Below are 20,376 nucleotides of genomic sequence, written 5' to 3' on the forward strand. Positions count from 1 at the left end.
AACACCTTTTTCGGCGATCCTAGCGAATTGGCTAGAATCGATATTAGCCGTCTTAAGAAATTTGTAACGGATTCCAAGCGTTTTCCTGATTCTTAAAGGTCTTTGATCCACAGGGGGTTTTATTGCTACCACAATGGACAGCGCTAGGCCCCCCCCCAAATGTCTGTTCTTCGCCAAGCTAAACTCGTTTGGGAGGCTCTACGACTTTGCAGCTAAGACCCCGGACAGATTCTGAACAAGAAGACAAGTCATAGAAAGTATCCACATGCACATGTAGAAAAATGAAGGGAGAGCATGAGAGATTAAATTTCGTAAGGCATGTCTAAAATTATATCTCATCCATCTAAGTGGAGGCTTTATTTGCTTTTCGGGACTTCAGAATAGGAACTCATTTTAGTATTGTAACCTGACAACATTTAGCATGGGTTATGCGGAATTCCATACAAATTGCTTTAACTAAAACTAAGGATTCTCAACCTATAAGCATTCCAAAAGGTGTATATTTTATACAGTAAATTCATATTAAGCTTTCTAGATTCTAGGCTAAGGTTTTCGTTCAATCGCTATTAGAAAATAATTTTAAATTAACGGTCAAGACAATAACTAGAAGAAGCTTCTGCAAATATTCCATTTAAATATTGGGAAGAACTCTATAAAACTCATCGAGAGCAAAAGTCCAACGTCTACAGGTTTTATATTCCAGTTTGTCATAAATCAAGTCCTAATTAAAAAAAGAGATTAGGTCTGAAGAAGAGTAGTTACTCCAACCTGAAACCATCCCACCCACACACTAGAGCTCTTGGTATTCGACTAATTGACTAACCGAATTAACCGAATAGGGCATTATTCGAATAATAATATTCGGTTTGCACTATTCGGATAGTCGTCAGTCATCGACTATTCGATTAACCGCTCATTTCCGACTATCCGGTTAACCGTTCGTTGTCGACTATTCGAATAGTGTAAGTTCATTCAATTTCCATTTTTATTTAAAAAAGTGAAACACAGAAAAAATGCGCACAATTGATATTTTCACAAGTAAAAACCAACACATCAAAGGCTGCTTGGATTTCAAACAATTTTCATTTATTCGAATAGTGACAGTATAACTATTCGAATAACCGCAGTAGAACGACTAATCGAATAGTGCTAACCGGATATTCGAATAATCGGTTTTCAGGTTAATCGAAAAATTTTAAGAGCCCTACCACACACATCAACTTCAACTTCAACAACCATAACCTAACCACAAATCTTCTCATAATTCTCACCAAAAACTATCTACAAACTAAACCCAAACTCCAACACAATTTCCTGTCACATTTCAATTACCCAAAGCCGCCGTGTGCATTACCAATGTTCGAGCGTACAAATAATAACCGTAACTGTAATAACTGTGTGCGTGTTTGCATAAATGTACAGTTAGCATAGGCAAACAAGCAAAAAAGGATGAAACAAAGTCCAGCCGATGGCTCTATAACAGTAGAAATGGAGCTTTACTTGCGTGTTTGCCGTAGCTTTGTAGTCGCCGCCGCCGCAATTAGTCCAACTACACCACAATAAAATTCGAATATGCAAACTAAAACCAAACGAAATTGTCGCTGCGGTTTGGCGAGTAAAACTTCGCATGCAACATACGAGCGCATACATTGTGGCAATGTGAGTGCGCGCGCAACGCCACAAAGCGTGCCACAACGGTGCACGAACGAATGCATGCGCAGGGTCCCACAGCGTCACTCACCGTAAGTCGCCACTAAATGGCAAGCACACACATGCATACAAATATATGCAAAGGTGCATGCAACAGCAACAGTGAAACCATTAAAGTGGAATCCACACCGGAAAAACGCACACAGCCGCACAGCGACCGCAAGCGATGGCTGCCACACAAGCACACACACAGGTGCGTGCGCTCTTGTTTGCTTAACAAATATACAGCTGTGTGTGTTTGTTGGTGTATGCCTCCATCGATATTGGCACGCATCGATTGCATTGCCTTGTCACATTTAGCCAATTGTGGTAAGTTGCATGTTGCAACACAACACAGCACAACAACGCATAACGTGCAACGACCAACAATGCAGCAAAAACTTTTAATAAGCAGCATAGATGCCGGTGCAACGGTACTACACACCGTGTATGCGCGTGTGTGGCACAACAGGCAAACAGCATGCCACACAATGGCACTCAAATGACGCGTGTTGCAAGTGAATGCAATGGCTCCATATGTTGCACGACTTTTTCCGTACTCAACTACACCGGTGTGTGTGTGTGTGGGCGTGTGCGTGTGCTTGTGTGTGGCAACCGCAACAGCGTCAACAGTAAACATAAAATTTCAACGACAACACACGTGCATGCCACATTTTGGGGGAGTGGCATAAAGCTACATGCAACTTAAATTCAATTTACCCCACCCAATCACCCCTCATATACTCACTCGCTAATTGCTTGCCCTCGCAATAGTTGGCGCGCCACGGATAATCACAGCCTTCCGTAACGCCACGATGCTTCCCAGCAAAGACCAGTCCATTGGGACAATCGTAGAGCTCCGGCTGATTGCTAACACACTCCCAATAACGGTCACAATAGACTTCATCGCCAACCACACGTCCTTTCACCTTGCACGGATCCTCTTGGTTGCCCTTCAGCTGTTGCCCAGTCACGCCACTCGCTGCAAAAACACAGTGAGAAAAAAGAAGAAGAAGAGAGATGTTAAGATAATTGTTACTGTTTCACGTGTGTATAAAGAGAGAGAGAGTGAAAGAGAAAAAAGAGGTTATTATTGTTGTTATTGTGCATATATTGTGTGCATCCAAATTTTCGGTTACATTGTTTGGTGTGCTGGAAGTTGCCACCGATTTTTTCGCATATGTGTGGCACATATTGTCAAATATTCACCGTTCGTGGGGTATGTTAGTAAGCACCTCAGGCGCTAGTTTAGTTTCATGGTCTCAGTCAATATTCTGCTTGCATATTTGTGTAAATTTTTCGTGTTTTCGCTTTTTGTTTTTGGTTTGACGAAAATTTCACAAAATTTGTTGCTTTTGTATTCCGCCGCAAACGACTACACGGAAATCTATTGTTGACTCCAGGTAGCGGTGTTAGCTAATTGGGTCAGAAATTTCACGAATATTTTAGTTGGAGTATTTGAGTTTTTTTTTTTTACGGATGACTTTTGTTCATTTGGAAAGGAGTTACATACATATACAAGTTTATTCGAAAATCGAAAAATTTTCTCTGAATTATTTAACTTTTTAATTAATCTTCATCACAAAATAGATTAGGAACCTGTCAATCAAAATCTAGCTTTTTAGTTCAAAGTTAAACAAAACTATTTACTTTTACTTCAAATAAAGTTCTAGGTAATTATTAATAATCCATGATTTGTTGTTACATATTGAAAATAAAAGTCCATATTCAATTATTCCAAAGAACTTGTTTAAGAATTTTTGCTTTTGTATTATAAAATTTTTCCAATTTACTCAAAAACTCAATTTTCAAAAATAAATATATTTTGTTTCGAATCTCGAATACTCTTAATGCATGCTGAATTATGTTTCAAAAAATAGATTTTTTTATTTTTTGCTGATTCGATAGTTTCGATACTTTCAATAACATCCTATGAAAGCGGTTGTTTCTTGAATAGTTTTTGAATGGCAACGTTCTAAAGAGCGACCGCTCGCTGGTATAAGCTGCCATAGTCGAAACTTTAAACGCGTTTTTATTGAAACGACATTTTTCAAAATTGCTGACATCATAACTCAACGAGAAATTGAGCGATCGACTTCAAATTGAAACAGAGTATTCTTGAATATATTTGCTATACAATCACGATCGATTTTATTTGTTGAAAATTGTCAATTTGGTATTAAAAAAAAGACAATGTTTGTACCTGAAAAAAAACGATATTTTGTTTCAATTCAAATATTGCTGAAATTATTCCTTATTATGTCCAAAAAACTTCGAAACATTCGATCGAGTACATTCTTTAAAAAAAAAATCAAGAAAATTTCCTAATTTTTCATAAGGTACACTGGTAGAGCCCCTTAAGTGTCAATGAAATATGGTAAATATTTTCGAAAAACGTGGCAATATTTTTCGAAGAAATTCTTTCGTCTTTTTCGATAGTAATGTTGAAAAATTTCGACTATCGTAAGCTAGTGCACGACTATCCCTTTTTAGTCTTGTATGTATTTGATTTATTACCAGAATCGTTTCAAAATTATGTCAATATTACTGACAAAGCTTTTAGCAGTTTAGCAGACAAACCGCTGCTGTTGCTGTACAGTTTCAGCTTATAAGGAATATTTCCATATCTTGACTTCAATAGTCATTACCATAAATACCAAAGTTCTCAAAAGATATTTGTCAATTAGTGTAGTTTCTTTATAATGTCGAGTTCTCATTCTGTCAAATTCAATGACAAACTTAGTGATACTAGTGAAAAGAGTCGTCATTTTATTTTTATGGCAATTTAAGATCACACTTTTTGAGCCGAATTGATAACAATATAGGTATGAAATGACAATATAAGTTTCTGTTATTAACTAACCTTCTCTGTTGAAAAATATGTCATCAAATTATATTATCGTCAAATTATTGTCATTAAATTTGACATAATGAGAACTGCACATTAGTCTGCTTTATATAATTCACTGAAATGACTTATAAGTGTCCTAGTGACTTGGAAATATGTTTATTTATCTTTTAAAATTTTTGGTGTGAAATTTGTATACAGTAAAATTTAAATGTAATCCAAATACTACACAAACTTGAAGGTATATGTAAATAGGCCCCTCAGCTATCTGCTGTATTATTACAACGATTTCCTTCATGTTACATTCTACATGAATTACTCAAAACGAACTCAGTCAAACCATGCTGTCAAATATCGACTACCAAATGATACACTCTTATATACAAATTTATTATATACAAATACAAATTTATTATTATATATTATTGTAACCTAAAATTATTTTTTGTATTTTCTAAATACTATTTAAAAACAAGTAAGGAAGGTCTAAGTTCGGGTATAACCGAACATTTTATACTCTCGCAATTTATTTATTTAACGTTATTTATATTATATAATACACAATTTGACCCACATATTCGTCATATATATTGTATAAAGTCCATTGAAAGTTGGAAACCCTAATATTAGGTTAGAAGCACCCAGGTCCTCATATTCGATATATGGGGCGTTGAAAGTCTATGGTCCGATTTCGGCGATTTTTAGAATGGGGCTGCCACACTATAAACATAGTATTTGTGCAAAGTTCTGCACCGATATCTTCACTAGTACTTACTTTATATATTGTAAAGTAAACGATTCAGATCGACTTCAAAGTTCTGGTATATAGGAAGTAGGCGTGGTTGTGAAGCGATTTGGCCTATTTTCACAACATATCATTGGGATAAGGAAACTATTACAAACCACGTTTCATTGAAATCGGTCGAGTAGTTCCTGAGATATGGTTTTTGACCCATAAGTGGACGACGCCCATTTTCCATTTTGTAAAAAAATCTAAATGCAGCTTTCAACTGCCATTTGTTATGTGAAATTTAGTGTTTCTGACGTTTTTCGTTAGTGAGTTACCCCATTTTTAGTAATTTTCAACCTAACTTTTGTATGGGAGGTGGGCGTGGTTATGATCCGATTTCTTTCATTTTTGGACTGTATTAGGAAGTGGCTAAAAAAACGACTGCAGAAAGTTTGAATTATATAACTCTATTGGTTTGCGAGATATGTACAAAAAACTTAGTAGGGGGCGGGGTCACTCCCACTTCCCCAAAAAAATTACATCCAAATATGCCCCTTCATAGTGCGATCCTTCACATTTTCATAGCTTTATTTATGGCTTAGTTATGGCACTTTATGTGTTTTCGGTTTTCGCCATTATGTGGGCGTGGCAGTGGTCCGATTTTCATTTTCATCATTTTCGAAAGCAACCTTCCTATGGTGCCAAGAAATAAGTGTGCCAAGTTTCATCAAGATATCTTAATTTTTACTCAAGTTACAGCTTGCACAGACGAACAGACAGACATTCGGATTTGAACTCCACTCTTCACCCTGATCACTTTGGTATATATGTGGTAAATGGTTCTTTATTACTACACGTCTGGGCGACGTGATAACCAAAATCCAACTGATTGTTGAATAGCTTAGCGTTAGTTAACTTATAGTAAAGGTAACGGTGATCGAGCATCAGGTGATGATGCTCTTAACATGTTTGCTTAGTATAATAGATTAATGTAATTGCTTAATTACTATGCGTAAGAGAGATAGCAATAGTGTAACTCTTAGGATAACAAGGTAAAGTAGAATGTAGGATAACAAGGTGAAGTGAAATGTAGGATAACTTAACCTTTAGTTGTGCTAATATAAATGATCTTAATATTAACCTGTAAGTGATCGCTTTATATAAATTATATGAAATGTTAAATGTGGGTATCGCCACATATATAACCCTATATCTAACTCGTTTAGTTTTGGGTGTTACAAACAACCGTTATGTGAACAAAACTATAATACTCTCTTTAGCAACATTTGTTGCGAGAGAATAAAAAATATGTTTTTTTATAATTGTCAAACCATAAAAACTTTTGCTCTTTTCCAACACAATTTAACCCCAACATAGTGTAACCGCTCTCATAGACTAAATAAAAAACGGAAAACTCACTAATATGTGTCGCTGTAAGTGTCTGGCATTATTAACACGCGTGTCGTTTTTAATCATAAAATGTTAAATTACACTGTAGAACATAAATTTTCACACGCCTCCTTTGTTGGACTAACAATTTCCACATTAAAGTAATTACCTTTGCCTCACCTGTAATGTATTAGAGACAACGAGGCTGAATTAATGAAACAAAGTGGACAAAGGCACAACAATATAAGGCAAGGGGATATCATACTCACATGTATATATTGCATAATCATATATACATATTTGAGTAGGAGTGTGTGGACCGACCTTCGTGCCACACGCAAATCGCCAAACCGTAAACGAGCTGGTCACTCTTTACGGCTGCCGGGTTCCTTGAATGGAATGGAATGGACGGGCAGCGAAATGACATTGAGCGAAGGTAGTAAAGCAGTAGTAACGATAGTTGTTGTTGTTGCTATTTTTGTTGGCGCTTTAGTGAAGTAAAACTTAAATGTCAGCAATAAAAGTTTTATCACCAGAGTTCTTTAAATATTTACGGCGCTGCAGGAGCACTAAATAAAGCGGCGAAAAAAATCATTGGTAATCATGTGTGTGTGTCTCTGTGTCTGTATTAAGTGATCATATGTGTAGATGTGTATGTGTATGAAAGTGTTCGCCGTTGTGGGTGCAATAAAAGTAAAGCGTTGTCATAGGTGGCTTTTGATAAACTTTTATTAGCTTAAGATTGGCTTGTGTGCCAAACAACTAACTGCTGGTGTTTTATTTTTGTATAGTGTTGTGATCTAGACGTGGTCATAATCGTGATTATCCAGCGCCACATGGGTGATACATGTGATTTATATAATATTGATTGTTTTTTTTTTTTGTTTTTTAATTTTGTTTAGTTGTGTGCAATAAAACTTTAGTGAAGCTCAGCGAGTGTACTGGTGTGCGCAAAGAAATCTAGAAAGCGGTTAAAAGAGTCGTAATAAGTCGGCAAGTAAATAAATTAGAGGAATGTTGGAGAAAAAGCGAATGGGTGGAATGGAAGTGACTAAGTATTTATAAGGCAAAGATAATTTAAGACAGTAGGCAGTTGAGATAATTTTGGTTAAAAAGTAGGATTTCTAACATGCCGAGTAGGAAATAAAAACATAATATTAAAATGTTCAATAAAAAAATTTAATAATACTTCCTTCTTATCTCAAATTCTGGAGGAAAAAAATAAAAAATACTGTCATCGTAATTTTCGCAAAACACATAATTTTATGAATGGTTACGAGAGACTTAAAATAGTATAACCCGATAGTCAAATTTTTGAGACAGTATGTTTACTAAAAGAAATGATTACAAACTATGAAGTATTAACAATTTTTTTTTTTAATTTTCTAGTTGAAATCTCCTTGAATATGGAAGAAAGTTACTAAAAATCACCGATTTTCAAAAAGTTACGTATACGACATGTTGGCCTTGGTTTTACTACCCTTTTACATTCAAGTATTTCCTACTTCATTAATCCACAATGTTGTTGTTATTGTTGTAGGATTATACAATATTTCCAATCAACACAACAACTATTTTTAATTTTCGCTTTCCTAAAGGGTCATCTCATCACCTACATGCCCTTACGAGCATATGCTCGCATTGCCAATCCTCAAACGCATACGCATGGACACGCGCACATACGCATGCGAAAAATTAGTTTGCGCAATTTAGCGGAAGTGCGTAAATTCATTTCCGCTTAACGCTTAAATGGTTCAGCCAGTCGCCACAAGCGGTCAATGGGAGCCACTATAAAACTCAGGCGAAAGGTAAACTCATTTATGTGTATGTGTATGCGTGTGTGGGTAGGCATATGGATTTATAAGAGTAAATACGAGTAAATCCAGCGGCGTAAAACTTTTGTTGACCAAACAGTGATTAGGCAAGGTAGCTTTTGGATGTTTGTGGAACCTTAAAATATATTGGAATGTATGTGTAATGCACACAAACTTGATTGCCTGCGTCACTTTACAGCTTACAGCTGCCGGGTGTGAGTATACAAGTGGGTCACATAAAAGTTAAATGAAATATTATACCTTGTGGGTCAATTAAAGTTGTGACCAAACGTATTTATGAGTGTGTGTGAGTGTAATTATATCCACTACTCTCTCGACAAGTTGCCTCTAGACGCTGTCACCAACAATACAGTTATCAGTATAAGTGTGATAAGCACGCTTTTTTAAAAAGACTTTCTTGAAATTGACAAGTCATCAGTGGACAAATGCTTTCATTGAAGCACTTGAGCGCAAAGAAAAAGAAGCAAATCATGACAAAGTTGCTAGAAAGAAGAGAGTATATAAAAGCGCTGACAATGAGGTATAATGCGGCATTGTAGCGAGTATGTCATGCAAAAATGTTGTTAAAATGGAGAAAATAAAATAGAAAATGAAGAAAAAAGTGAACAATTCCGCTTGACACGTCTTGTCATCAATCAAGATCAGTCAGCGCATTTCCGTTATGTCATCGCGGCACTCAACACACGTAGGCTGTGAACTATTATAATAAATGCTGAGTTATGCAGCTTTCAGCCAGATAAATAACCTAAACATGAATCTTGATATACATTTTTCACCTCTTGGCAACAATTGGATGAATATTGATGGCAAAACGTGGACATAATTAATTTCGACTACATGAAATGAATACTCCTTTATCTTGAACAGGAAAAGAATATTCTATCGTAAGTAGAAGATTATATGATCTTTAATTTTTAAAAATTATTTATTTTAATATAAAAACACCCATTTCAGTTTTCATGCTTTATACTAGCTACTTTCAATTCACTTTTTGCTCGAATGCGCCTGAATGTAGGCAACAACTCTTTAATTTTATAAATGTTGCCTACCTTTATGCGTATTTTATCACAGTCACACACCCATTTGTATAAAACATCATAACTCAATTACTGAGGAAATGGAGATAAAGGACTTAATAAATAATTTTTGACATAAGAACTGTTTAGAAAACACAATCGAGTTGGATAACTATGGTGTTATCGGGATATGCACTTTATATCAGGTTGTCAAATATCTCCCTTCCGCCTTCTTTCTTTTGCATTTCACGGCTAAGTATAAAGCGCTACGAAGCTCGTATCTGGAAATACTATACATCTTTGAAAGGTCTTGACAAAACCTACAAAACGACGCTATACATTATTATTATAGTTTGGATATTAAACAGTTATATACATGTAAACAATGGAGTTCGCTAACGCCACGCTACGAAATTCGCGCTGTTTTAAAGTTTTCCTTCGTTAAAGGCAAATCCGCTAGAGAAACGTTCCGTGAGATTAATAGTGTTTTGGAGGATGGTACTCTATCACTTCGAACTTCAGAGGAATGGTTTCGACGAGTCAGAGCGGATGAAGACGGCACCACCGCCGGCGGAAGACCTGTGACGACGAATACCGATCAAATCATGGAAAATGGGAGTTAGTCACCAAACCATTTTAAACCATCTGCAGAAGGCTAACCCATTTTTGAAGCGGATGGTGACTGGCGACGAAAAATAGATCACATACGACAATATCAAGCGAAAACGGTAGTGACAATATCAAGCGAAGGCCGGTGAATCGTCGCAAATACTGGCCAAGTCGGGATTGACGGACAGGAAGGTTTTGCAGTGTGTTTGGTGGGATTTGAAGGGAATCATCCACTATGAGCTGCTCCCATATGGCCAGAATGCCCAATTCTACCATCTACTGCGAATAACTGGACCGCTTGAAGCAGGCGATCGACCAGAAGCGTCCAGAATTGGCCAACAGGAAGTGTGTCGTGTTCCACCAGGACAACGACAGACCACACTCTTCGTTGATGACTCGTCAGAAACTCCGGGAACTCGGATGGGAGGTTTTATCGCATACACCGTGTAGCCCGGACATAGCGCCAAGTTATTACCAACTGTTCCTGTCCATGACGAATGCCCTTGGTGATGTAAAGTTGAACTCAAAAGAGGCTTCTGAAAAGTGGCTGGCCGAGTTCTTCCCAACACGAGGAGGGGGCTTCTACGGTATTATGAAGTTGCCGTCTAGATGGAAACAGATTATTGAACGAAACGGTGCATATTTGAAATAAATCCGAGCACTGCAACACTTTTCATAAAGCATTGAATAAAGAGCAAAAAAGCGAAAGATATTTGACCACCTAATATAGTTTTTTATAGTAAAGTTTATTTTTTATATATTGCTTTTTATTAAGCTTTATAATATATATATATATTTGAGATATTGTCAATTTAAACCAACCCACAGAACATTCAGACAATTCTCAGAGCAAAATTTTGGTATTTTCCAGTGGAACAACTTTCCTCCAACCCTTCGCGTACCAAGTAGAGCTATCCACATCTACCAAGCTCATATGCAAGATAATGCGACTTACTGACTTTTCACGCACAACCCCACTTACAAGCAACACAAAAATCACTAAATTTGATTTAATTTCATTTTCATCTTAATTCTTTCTGCATCATCACCACCAACGCCAAAACTACCAACACCACCATTATCTCCACCACCACCACCGCCAACCAACCAAATAAAGTAAATAAAAATGTAATGACACTTTTATTTGTTCATACACAACAAACATAAAGCAAATCTAAATTAACGCAGACACATTTTTCTTAATGTCGGTCACACTGACAGCAAGCCAAATGACATTTCAACATTTCAGCCGAGAGCTGTGTGACATTTTAAGCGGCTAACGGTACTTTCGGCATCAATATACGCTTATGAAGTATGAATGTGTGTGTGTGTGTTTGCGTGTCTGTGTGTTGTGCATGTTAAGATTCGCAACGAATATGGTTGTCATTTGCTAACTGTCACTGTGATTACTGTTATGCGTCTGACAAAGGCGCTGCTGCGTTTCGCCTTAATTTGCACCAGCTCATTATTTTTGCTTTGCTGCGCAATTTGTAAATGAATACATACATACATACACGCATCTTTATATGATACAACGAACACACCACCAAAGACACAGTGTTTACTATTGTTGTTGTGTAATGTTATTGTACGACATCATTGAAAGGAAATTGACCAAAGACTTACACACGCACACACACTGAAGTTATTAATACACACGACTACTTTATCTTGTTTGTTTGTATGTAGGTAATATTTTATATATTTATGCTGGTTTGTCCGTTCTGGCGACGAATTATTCGTCCTGTCTTTGTTTGCTTTGTTTTGACAGTTCCATTCGACAAATCTCGCAAAGCCTTCGAACATTTTTCTACATTTCCACAATTACTTTATTTATTTATTTGTTTGCCTGTTTGCTTTCTAATTTTTTCTTGTTTTATTAATCCACCAATAGACTAGAGTTGATCTGTTTCATGAATTTGCTTTGCGATTGCCTTAAAATGGGCCCAGCAAATGGTCGTATAAGTGAACAATTAAAGGATCCTCCATATGGCGAATTCACCTCAAAGTTATCTCGCAAAAAATACTGGAAATAATAGTGTTTTGAAAGCATTATCCGAGCTAAACCTAAAATTCCGTGTTTACTTTTTGATTCCAATGTCAATGTTCCTTCTTCTTGCTGTTCCTAAGCATTCAAGGAATCAAAAGTTTCCACCTCACGTTCGCTGAACCAACGGTATTATATCGCTGAAACCCTATTCTCTGCAAGTTATGGCACAGACTGCACAGTGATTTATATATTCTGTCTGAACCTGTTCAGAAAAAATCGCTAAATGAAGGAGAGTCGCTTACAGCTCCTAACATAGTGAAAAGACTAATAATATAAGTAGTAGACGCCATGTTCCGAGTCAAATAGTAGAGTTTCTTGCTATCTCATATATGTAGATTCGTGTTTAGGGATTTTACCGAAATGAACTCCGTTCCTCGTTGATATTCAGCATTTCCACACTGCTACAGAAAATTTGTTCTCGCAAGATAATATTGCTTTGTAACATACTAAATATAAAATACCTTACGACGAACATCTCGACTTATAAGACGCTACTCAAAAAACTACAACTCGTTCAGATTCTCCTTTTCGTTACAAAGTTTCAAGAAAAATGTACCAGCTAATTAGCTTCGCAAATTTCTTTTATATTCCGAGCCAATATTACCTCCCTTTGCATACCCTTCGGACGTGATGTTTTAGTCTGCCTGTCTCACGGGTTTTCTCGAAAGCATATGGAATGGAGTGAGCTCCAGAATCACCTTCAGGTGAATGTTGTGCTTTGCAGCAAATTCAAGCATCTGTGCCATAGGTAAATTCCATGCCGTGCATCAAACTGAGCATTCTTGGTTTCTAGTTTATTATATATATGCAGACTTTTGCACATATCTTTTTGATGGCTTTCAACTCTGTAGTATCCACCTGTTTCTTTCACTTTCCTCATTTCTTCATAGACACCTCTTCTTCATTAGACAGATGAGAGTCGTTATTACTGCCATACCATTAAGTGCAAAAGTTCTCAGGGCTAGAAGAGCTTATTTCTTGTAAAATGAATGTGGATCCACACTTACACCCTTTCATGACAATATCGTTGACATATCTTTGGTAGCGGATGCCTTTCTGATTAGTAGATCGAAGTACCCGACTCGGCTTAGGACCCCATCCCCCATTAGCATCTTAATACTTGTCAGATTCAGATTGCACTATAAATTCCAATGATCCCTAATAATAGACTTTAAAGCATCAGCCTAGTAAATATGTTTCTAGAACGATATATTACCTTTTCCTCAAACATAAAATGCTCACCGCTACACACAGCGCTGAAGAAGGCAACCAATATTCCCTGACAATTATTCACATTTGAGAAAGTTTACCGCAAACAGAAACTAAATGATTAATTTCTTAGCTCAGATATTAATATATTAAATATTAAAGGCAACAAAGTGATTAAAATCAAGCCAACAAATGAAAGCAATCACTTTACGATGAAGTGTTGGGTAGACATTTTATTTCCCGCTGACGAAAACAATGAAATAGACATATCAACATGAAATCAACCGCAATGAGAAATGCCACACACAACAACAAACCAACTACACACTTGTACATCCTTACACATATACATACATATAAACACAAATTGAAACACATGTATACAAGCATTCAAAATTGGCGACTAACACGCAACGGCGGCGAAAACTGTCACTTCAACAAATGTCAGCACAAAAACACAGGGACACACACACGCATACATACATATTGTGTCCAATTTTATTGATATAAATGCGAGTTGACACTTTGAGGGCAACCAACTGCTGGTAGATGAGGCAACTGATTGACTGTGTGCGAACAGGTGGGTGTGGGTTTTATGCTTGAACACTTGTATATGAGATTTTTTTTGCTTTTTTTGTATTGTGTGTAACGGAGGCACGGAAACGCATTGTATTTAATTTGATTCACTTTTAATCGAAATTTTATTTTCACTTGATTTCATTGCGATGTTCGAATTGGAATTTCATTGTTGCGGCATTCGCGTTGAATTCGAGGTGAAAATCATGAAACAATTTGGATTTTACTTTTATTTTAGCTTGAAGCGTCTGACTTTTTGATGAAATGATAGCAAAGTCTAATACTTTGACACTAATTTCAGGCATTTCAGGGACAAATTCTTTCAATTCTTCTGTCTTTTATTTTAAAAAATGTCGCGTTGAAAGCTTAGCTTATGACCTTGCAACACGCAACCGATGGCAAACGACTGTGAATTGCATGTTTCACTGGCACATGACATAACAGTTGCCATATCATGTGAGTGTGCCATAAATTCGCACCAAGAAATGCGAAAAAAAAACGCAAAACGACTCAAAAAGACGACCAACAGCAACAGCAAAAAATTACAACTATAGTAAAATTCTAAAAAAAAAGTACAACAACAAATGCAAAAAACTGTATTCGTCAAAGCAAACCATCATCCAACACCAGATAGCGGTATCTGTGTGGACAACAACAACAACACGATACATACATCCAAAACACCGCTAACAGTCTGGAAGCACACATGCTACACAGCCGCTCGCTCAGTAGGGGTGCCTGCCACTATAGCTAGAAGCACGAAACTTTCTACTTCTTTTCTTCTTCACTTTTGCACAGCAGGCAGCCAGGGCGATAAGCTTGGTGAGTTGTTGTTGAAAGCTGCAAACACAAAAAGCGCAGTAGGGAGAGTTATAGTGAGTGTATGGCAAGAGGAGTGGAAGGGTGGGTGGCATGCAAGACGCATACAATTTGCCTTTGTTTCTAATATCAAGTCTTTTCAACACATCATCAGACTTCACTGTTGCTTGTTGCATAATTCCATTGCTTTAGTGTACTTTTTCTTGCAAGAATATATGGTGCTCGGGGCAGCCATGGCGTATACGTGATTAATGGTTTTATGCTGTTGTCATACATACTCTCGCATTTTATGTTAATTTCGTTTACTTATACTGGAATATATTGTCAATATATTTGTTACTAAAAGTATCTAAGGGACTTAAATCATCTTTTTTACCTTTCTTTGCAGAAGTGAACAAATGCTAATAAATAATTATGGACTTGAAAGCGAATTTATCAATATAATAATATGTCCATAAGAGTACCAGAGTCTTTGAAAATTAAAAATCATACAAACACATTTTTTAAGAACTCATATTATTAAAAAAAATAAGTTCGAAAATAAATAATAATCAATAATCAAATATATTTTAAAAATCCGCCTAAATGTAGGGAACATTTTACAAAACTTAAAAAATCCGCCTAAATGTAGGCAACAGTTTACTATTATTTCTTTACAAATTTGTTAAAAAAGAGTTATTCATTGCCTACATTTCGGCATGCAATGAAAAATTTAACTAAATATATGAAAATTCAGATATTTGATATACTTTGTATATACGATTTATATTCCAGATAAAAAATTGCCATAAAATTCATCATAAAATTCATCATAAAATCCATCAAATGAAAACAGTAGAACCACAAATATCTTTCCTACACTTTTACCTTTCCACTTCTTTTCCACTTATTACCACACTTCAAAAAATATAAATAAAGCCACCAGCTCTCACTCATCCTTCCTTCCAGACTCTTCGTGTCACCACCACTGTTTTCAGTGCCGTTCGCCGTTAAATTGTTGCCGTTACTTTTACTTTAAGCCAATTTAAGCAATGATGCTGAAAAGTGACTTACACACCAATGTCCTTTCGCTTGCTCGCTGTTGGGATTTGTCGGTCACGTTGTCAACATTCACCAACAATTGGCTCGCCAAAGCAGCACGATCGATGCTTTGCCATTTATTTTCTTTGCGCACACATTGTGCCTTGTGCCGTATGCCCGCTGGCGGCTGTCGACTGTCGGCTCTACAGTTGTTGGTCTGCTTTTGACTGTCGGTCTACTACTCAACCCTTCACTGCCACACTGTGATGCCTACTTGCTGGAGATATTTTTTACCGAGATTTTCACTTTTTTGTTACTATCTGGGAATTGTTGTTGTTGACTTTTCTTTACTTTTCATGCTCGTATTTTGCTCATTGTAAGGAATCTTCTTGTGACACAATTTTTATTTGTACGAATGTATAATATGGTTTATGCTTTAAAAGCTTTCTTAATTGTTGTTCTCGATATTTTAAATGCCTTATTACTGTTGTTATTGTTATAACTTAAGCAGCAGTATTTTGTTTTTGTATTGGAATATCCTTTCATACAATGAGCTCCATACGACCTGCATACATAAGTTTCATCTTATCATGCGCTCTCCTTGTTGGCTTGCTGTTCTTCTACATGTCTTTCCTTTCCTTTGTTGCTTTCCTGTGTTTCGCTTCTTCTTTTCCTTTCACAAATTCCTTTCTCTCACCATTCATATTAATAGCATTGGTCATGCTGATGCAGCCGATTTGTCGTCCTCCTTTAATATGTTGAACAAATATATGTCGCCGGTTTGTGTGTGTGTGTGTCTGTGTCCTTATTGGCAACCAAATGCAGTTAAGTTTCAATTAATGTGCAATTTTCATTGGCTTACAATCAGGGGCTTCTTGCCGACGAACAATGCAATCTCCTTGGAGATGCCATACACATCTGTTGATAGACTCTTTCTTTGTTGTTGTTGTTTCTATTGTTGTTGTGGTCGTCTGTGTAGCATTTATAATTCAATGAATGCTTACAAACCGTTTTATTTTGATTTATTCTGCTTTTCTTTTACCATTTAACCGAACAATTAGCTTTTGTTGAGAATATATGTATCTTTTCTTAGATATGAGTGTATGGCTAAATTAGGTATCTGACAGCAACGTGAGAAATTCAAGCCAGTAGAAATAATCCCTAATAAAATATAACTTTCAAAGCCGAACTAGACTTTATTTTACTTCATTAAAGCTTAAAGCGTTTAATTCAATATGAGCTTCACTATTTTCTATCACAAATAAATCTCACGAAGTTCAAAAAAAAATGTATCTGGATTATTTTTTTTTCAGCATTCAATTTTTCATCATAAATTCATAATTTATTTTGAACATCATTTAAATCTAATCAAATAATAAATTTCAATCAAAACTTATTTCAGATTCCGAGATTGCTCCTTTTTTGTCAGCTATGCAAATTAGAGGTTCAATTACACTAACTTTCTTCCCAACTTTTCGGTTGGCTATAAATAAATTTAACGCACGACAAAAAAAAACTATAAAATATGTCAATAAATTGCCTAAGTGTTTCAAATGACCAGCGCTGAATAAAATCTGTAACATATTTTGGGCAACTATTATATATTTATATTTGGGTATAAATTTATATCATTCATAGATATAATAAAAAGAGTGTTTTTTCGTCAAGTATTTCTTTTATTATTGATTTATTATTAAGTAAAAAAATATATTTAGAAATAATATTTATAAACAAAATTTTATGTCATGAAAAAAAAATATTTTGAGATAAAAAACTATTATGGTAGAAATTTCAAATCTAAAAAAAATGCTAAAATTCATTTCAATAGAATAAATTTCAAGCAAATTTTTAATTTATAAAAAATAGCATGCGATAAAAATATGCAAGTAAATATATCTCATGCTATAAAAAATAAAATTCAAAAAATTAATGTTTCAGTGACTGACATATTTATGACATAAATTCATTAAACATAAACATATACAGCCGCTGTCAAACGAAATATGACACTCACCAACACACACACACACATCAGCACAAATTGAAATAAATAAATATTTTTTATCACAACAATATTTTTTATGGCAATATTTATTTATTTATTTACTATTTGTGTTCATATTTTTTATGCGCTACTACTATTTGTTGTTCTAACTACTAAATATGGCATATGCAAGTAAATAATGCAATGGCGGTGGAATATGCAAAAATTTACAGTTAGATAAATTGAGTGCTTTCCGAAAATAAATAGCCGCCACACATCTGTGTTTACCGCGCGCATTTTGGGCAAATACGTTTTTGTTGTTCGAATGCATTAAAAGATAGATTGTTACTTTTTTGTGTGTAAACAAACAACAAACTGGCGTTTTTAGTTTAGAAATATTTGCGTTTCCTATTAAATCGCTTTATGTGAAATTTTAATCTAAAATATGCAGATTTTCGCTGTTATTTGCTTTGAGTAAATGAAATGAGCAATCAACCGAAATATAACGGTGACAAAAAATCTGTAATTAATGGTTAGAATTTTGATAAAAATAGAAAACGCTGGGGAAGGGCGAAAAAAATATTTCGTCAAATTTTTGGTGTTGCGGAAATGAATTTGTGGCTCACCGGGGAACCTCTAAATTTATGAACTGTTGTTATTGTTGTTGTTTTTGGTTAAATCTTTCTATCTGCTAACGCTGATATGAATCGTGTAGTCACATATACTGGTTCTATATTACTTCTTATTATGTTTTAATCGTTATAAATCATCTGTTTTTCGGTCTGTTTTGATAACTTACATGGAGATTCTTACTGACATATTATTCCGATGCGAAGAGAATGACTTGCAAGACGATTTTCAGTTTCATATTAAGATTCTCCATCACCGAGTCTTTGCGATACCCTCGCCAGGGAACTATTTCCAGAAAGTTGAGACTCTAGCAATAAATATAGCCTATGTTGCTCGGGATGAATGTAGCTTTCCAATAGTGAATGAATTTTTGAAATCGGCACAGTAGTGTTTGAGTTTATTCATTACAAACATACATACAAATCTTTAATCTTTATAATATTAGTATAGATTATAAGATTGTCGGAAATTCCAGCTTTTAGTATCAAGTGGGGACTCTTTCCATCCGGGACATACATTTTGTATCTCTGAGCATACTTTAGATCAGTACTAGTTCAAAAAGAACACAATTGTCCGAGAGTTCCTCTAGATTCGTGAGGCAGTTCGAAAGTCTAAAGTGGGGACTTTTCCATCCGGGATATTCATTTTTTAGCTCTGAGTATTGTTTACAACAGTAGTAGTTCAGTAAGAATCGGATCGTTCGAGAGTTTCTCTAGTTTCGTGAGGCAGTTCGAGACATTCGTCAATAATCGTTGTTGTTTTGATTTCCAGGACCTCATTCATATTCAGAGGGTTGACGGAGGTCTGGATAATCACTTTGTAAAGACTATGACTTATTTGAGATTGCAGGTATCGCATGTAGTTTAGCAATGTAGCCTTCATGTTTATTAGAGGTGATTCGACTTCTCAACATAAGTGTTCCTCATTAACGATAAACAGGCTCCTTTCAGAAGATAATACATTTGCTAATCACAACAAGTCCTAAATAACCAAAAAAAAAATAGTTACACATTTGATTAAACCCCTAGAAATCAATAAGGCACACCTAACAACGCAAAATATGACCATATAATGGCAAAGTTCACAATCCCTACTTACTTTACACTTGCATTCCATGTAAAGAATTTCATTTGAGAAATTTTCATTTTAACACAAAACACAAAATCCAATTACCTTTCCATTTGCTAAATCAGCAACAGAGGTATAATCAACAAAAATATGGGAGATGAGCTGGGGAAAATTGCGCAAAAATGAATTCATATTTCCCAGCCGAAAACACACACACATACATATAGTGCAAATATTAGGAGAATAACGGGATTATACGAAGACGATGATCGGGTGTGGATGTGCATTAGGGATTTAAAGAAATATTTGTTTTTTTCTTTGGATTTTTGGTAGGTCGGAGGATGATTTTCAATGAGATTTTTAAGATTTTGATAAAATTTTGTATGAATTTTTCAAGAAAAAAATTTGGAAATTTTTTCAAAACACTAGTATTTGCTATAAAATGGTGCTAATTATTTAACGAATTCCTATAAAAATTATTAAATTTTTTTTTAAACCAAATCTTGATATTTTCTTTAATATTTTGTTGTTATGAAATTAATATAATCAAAACCCAAATTATTATGAACCACCCTAATACAGTTACATACAAACATAAAACACTGTTGAAACTCCGCTGTTTGCTTAGCTAATAAAAATCACAGAAGAATTGCAATGCCAGCAACAGATTATCGCATATCCGCTGGCAAATCCGGCACTCGAACAACGGCAGTTACACAACCAAACACACACTATAAAGCTATGAAGGTGTATAAAAACTCGCTGCTCGTATGTTTATTCTTCTGCCGTTTGCTTACACAACTTGTTTTGATTTTTAGATTTTTCACTTTTCCACCGGAGGAAAGCATTTTTCCCTGAGAATACGTAAGCTCGCGGAAATAATGCACTGGGGCGCACTCAAGAC

The 20,376-nt window shown here is 35.5% G+C and overlaps 1 protein-coding gene across 7 annotated transcripts in view; it reads right to left on the minus strand.

Moving 5' to 3' along the window:
• Nucleotides 1-20,376, minus strand: part of LOC105209950 (protein obstructor-E) — a 159,694-nt gene that overhangs the window by 17,775 nt on the left and 121,543 nt on the right. For all 7 annotated transcript variants that reach the window (XM_054232513.1, XM_011180633.3, XM_011180632.3 and 4 more), the window contains exon 3: nt 2,438-2,671. In XM_054232513.1, the coding sequence (XP_054088488.1) occupies nt 2,438-2,671 (234 nt within the window). The remainder of the gene's footprint in view (nt 1-2,437; nt 2,672-20,376) is intronic.

This window comes from Zeugodacus cucurbitae, chromosome 5 (genome assembly GCF_028554725.1).
Source record: "Zeugodacus cucurbitae isolate PBARC_wt_2022May chromosome 5, idZeuCucr1.2, whole genome shotgun sequence".
In the NCBI taxonomy this organism is placed as follows: domain Eukaryota; kingdom Metazoa; phylum Arthropoda; class Insecta; order Diptera; family Tephritidae; genus Zeugodacus; species Zeugodacus cucurbitae.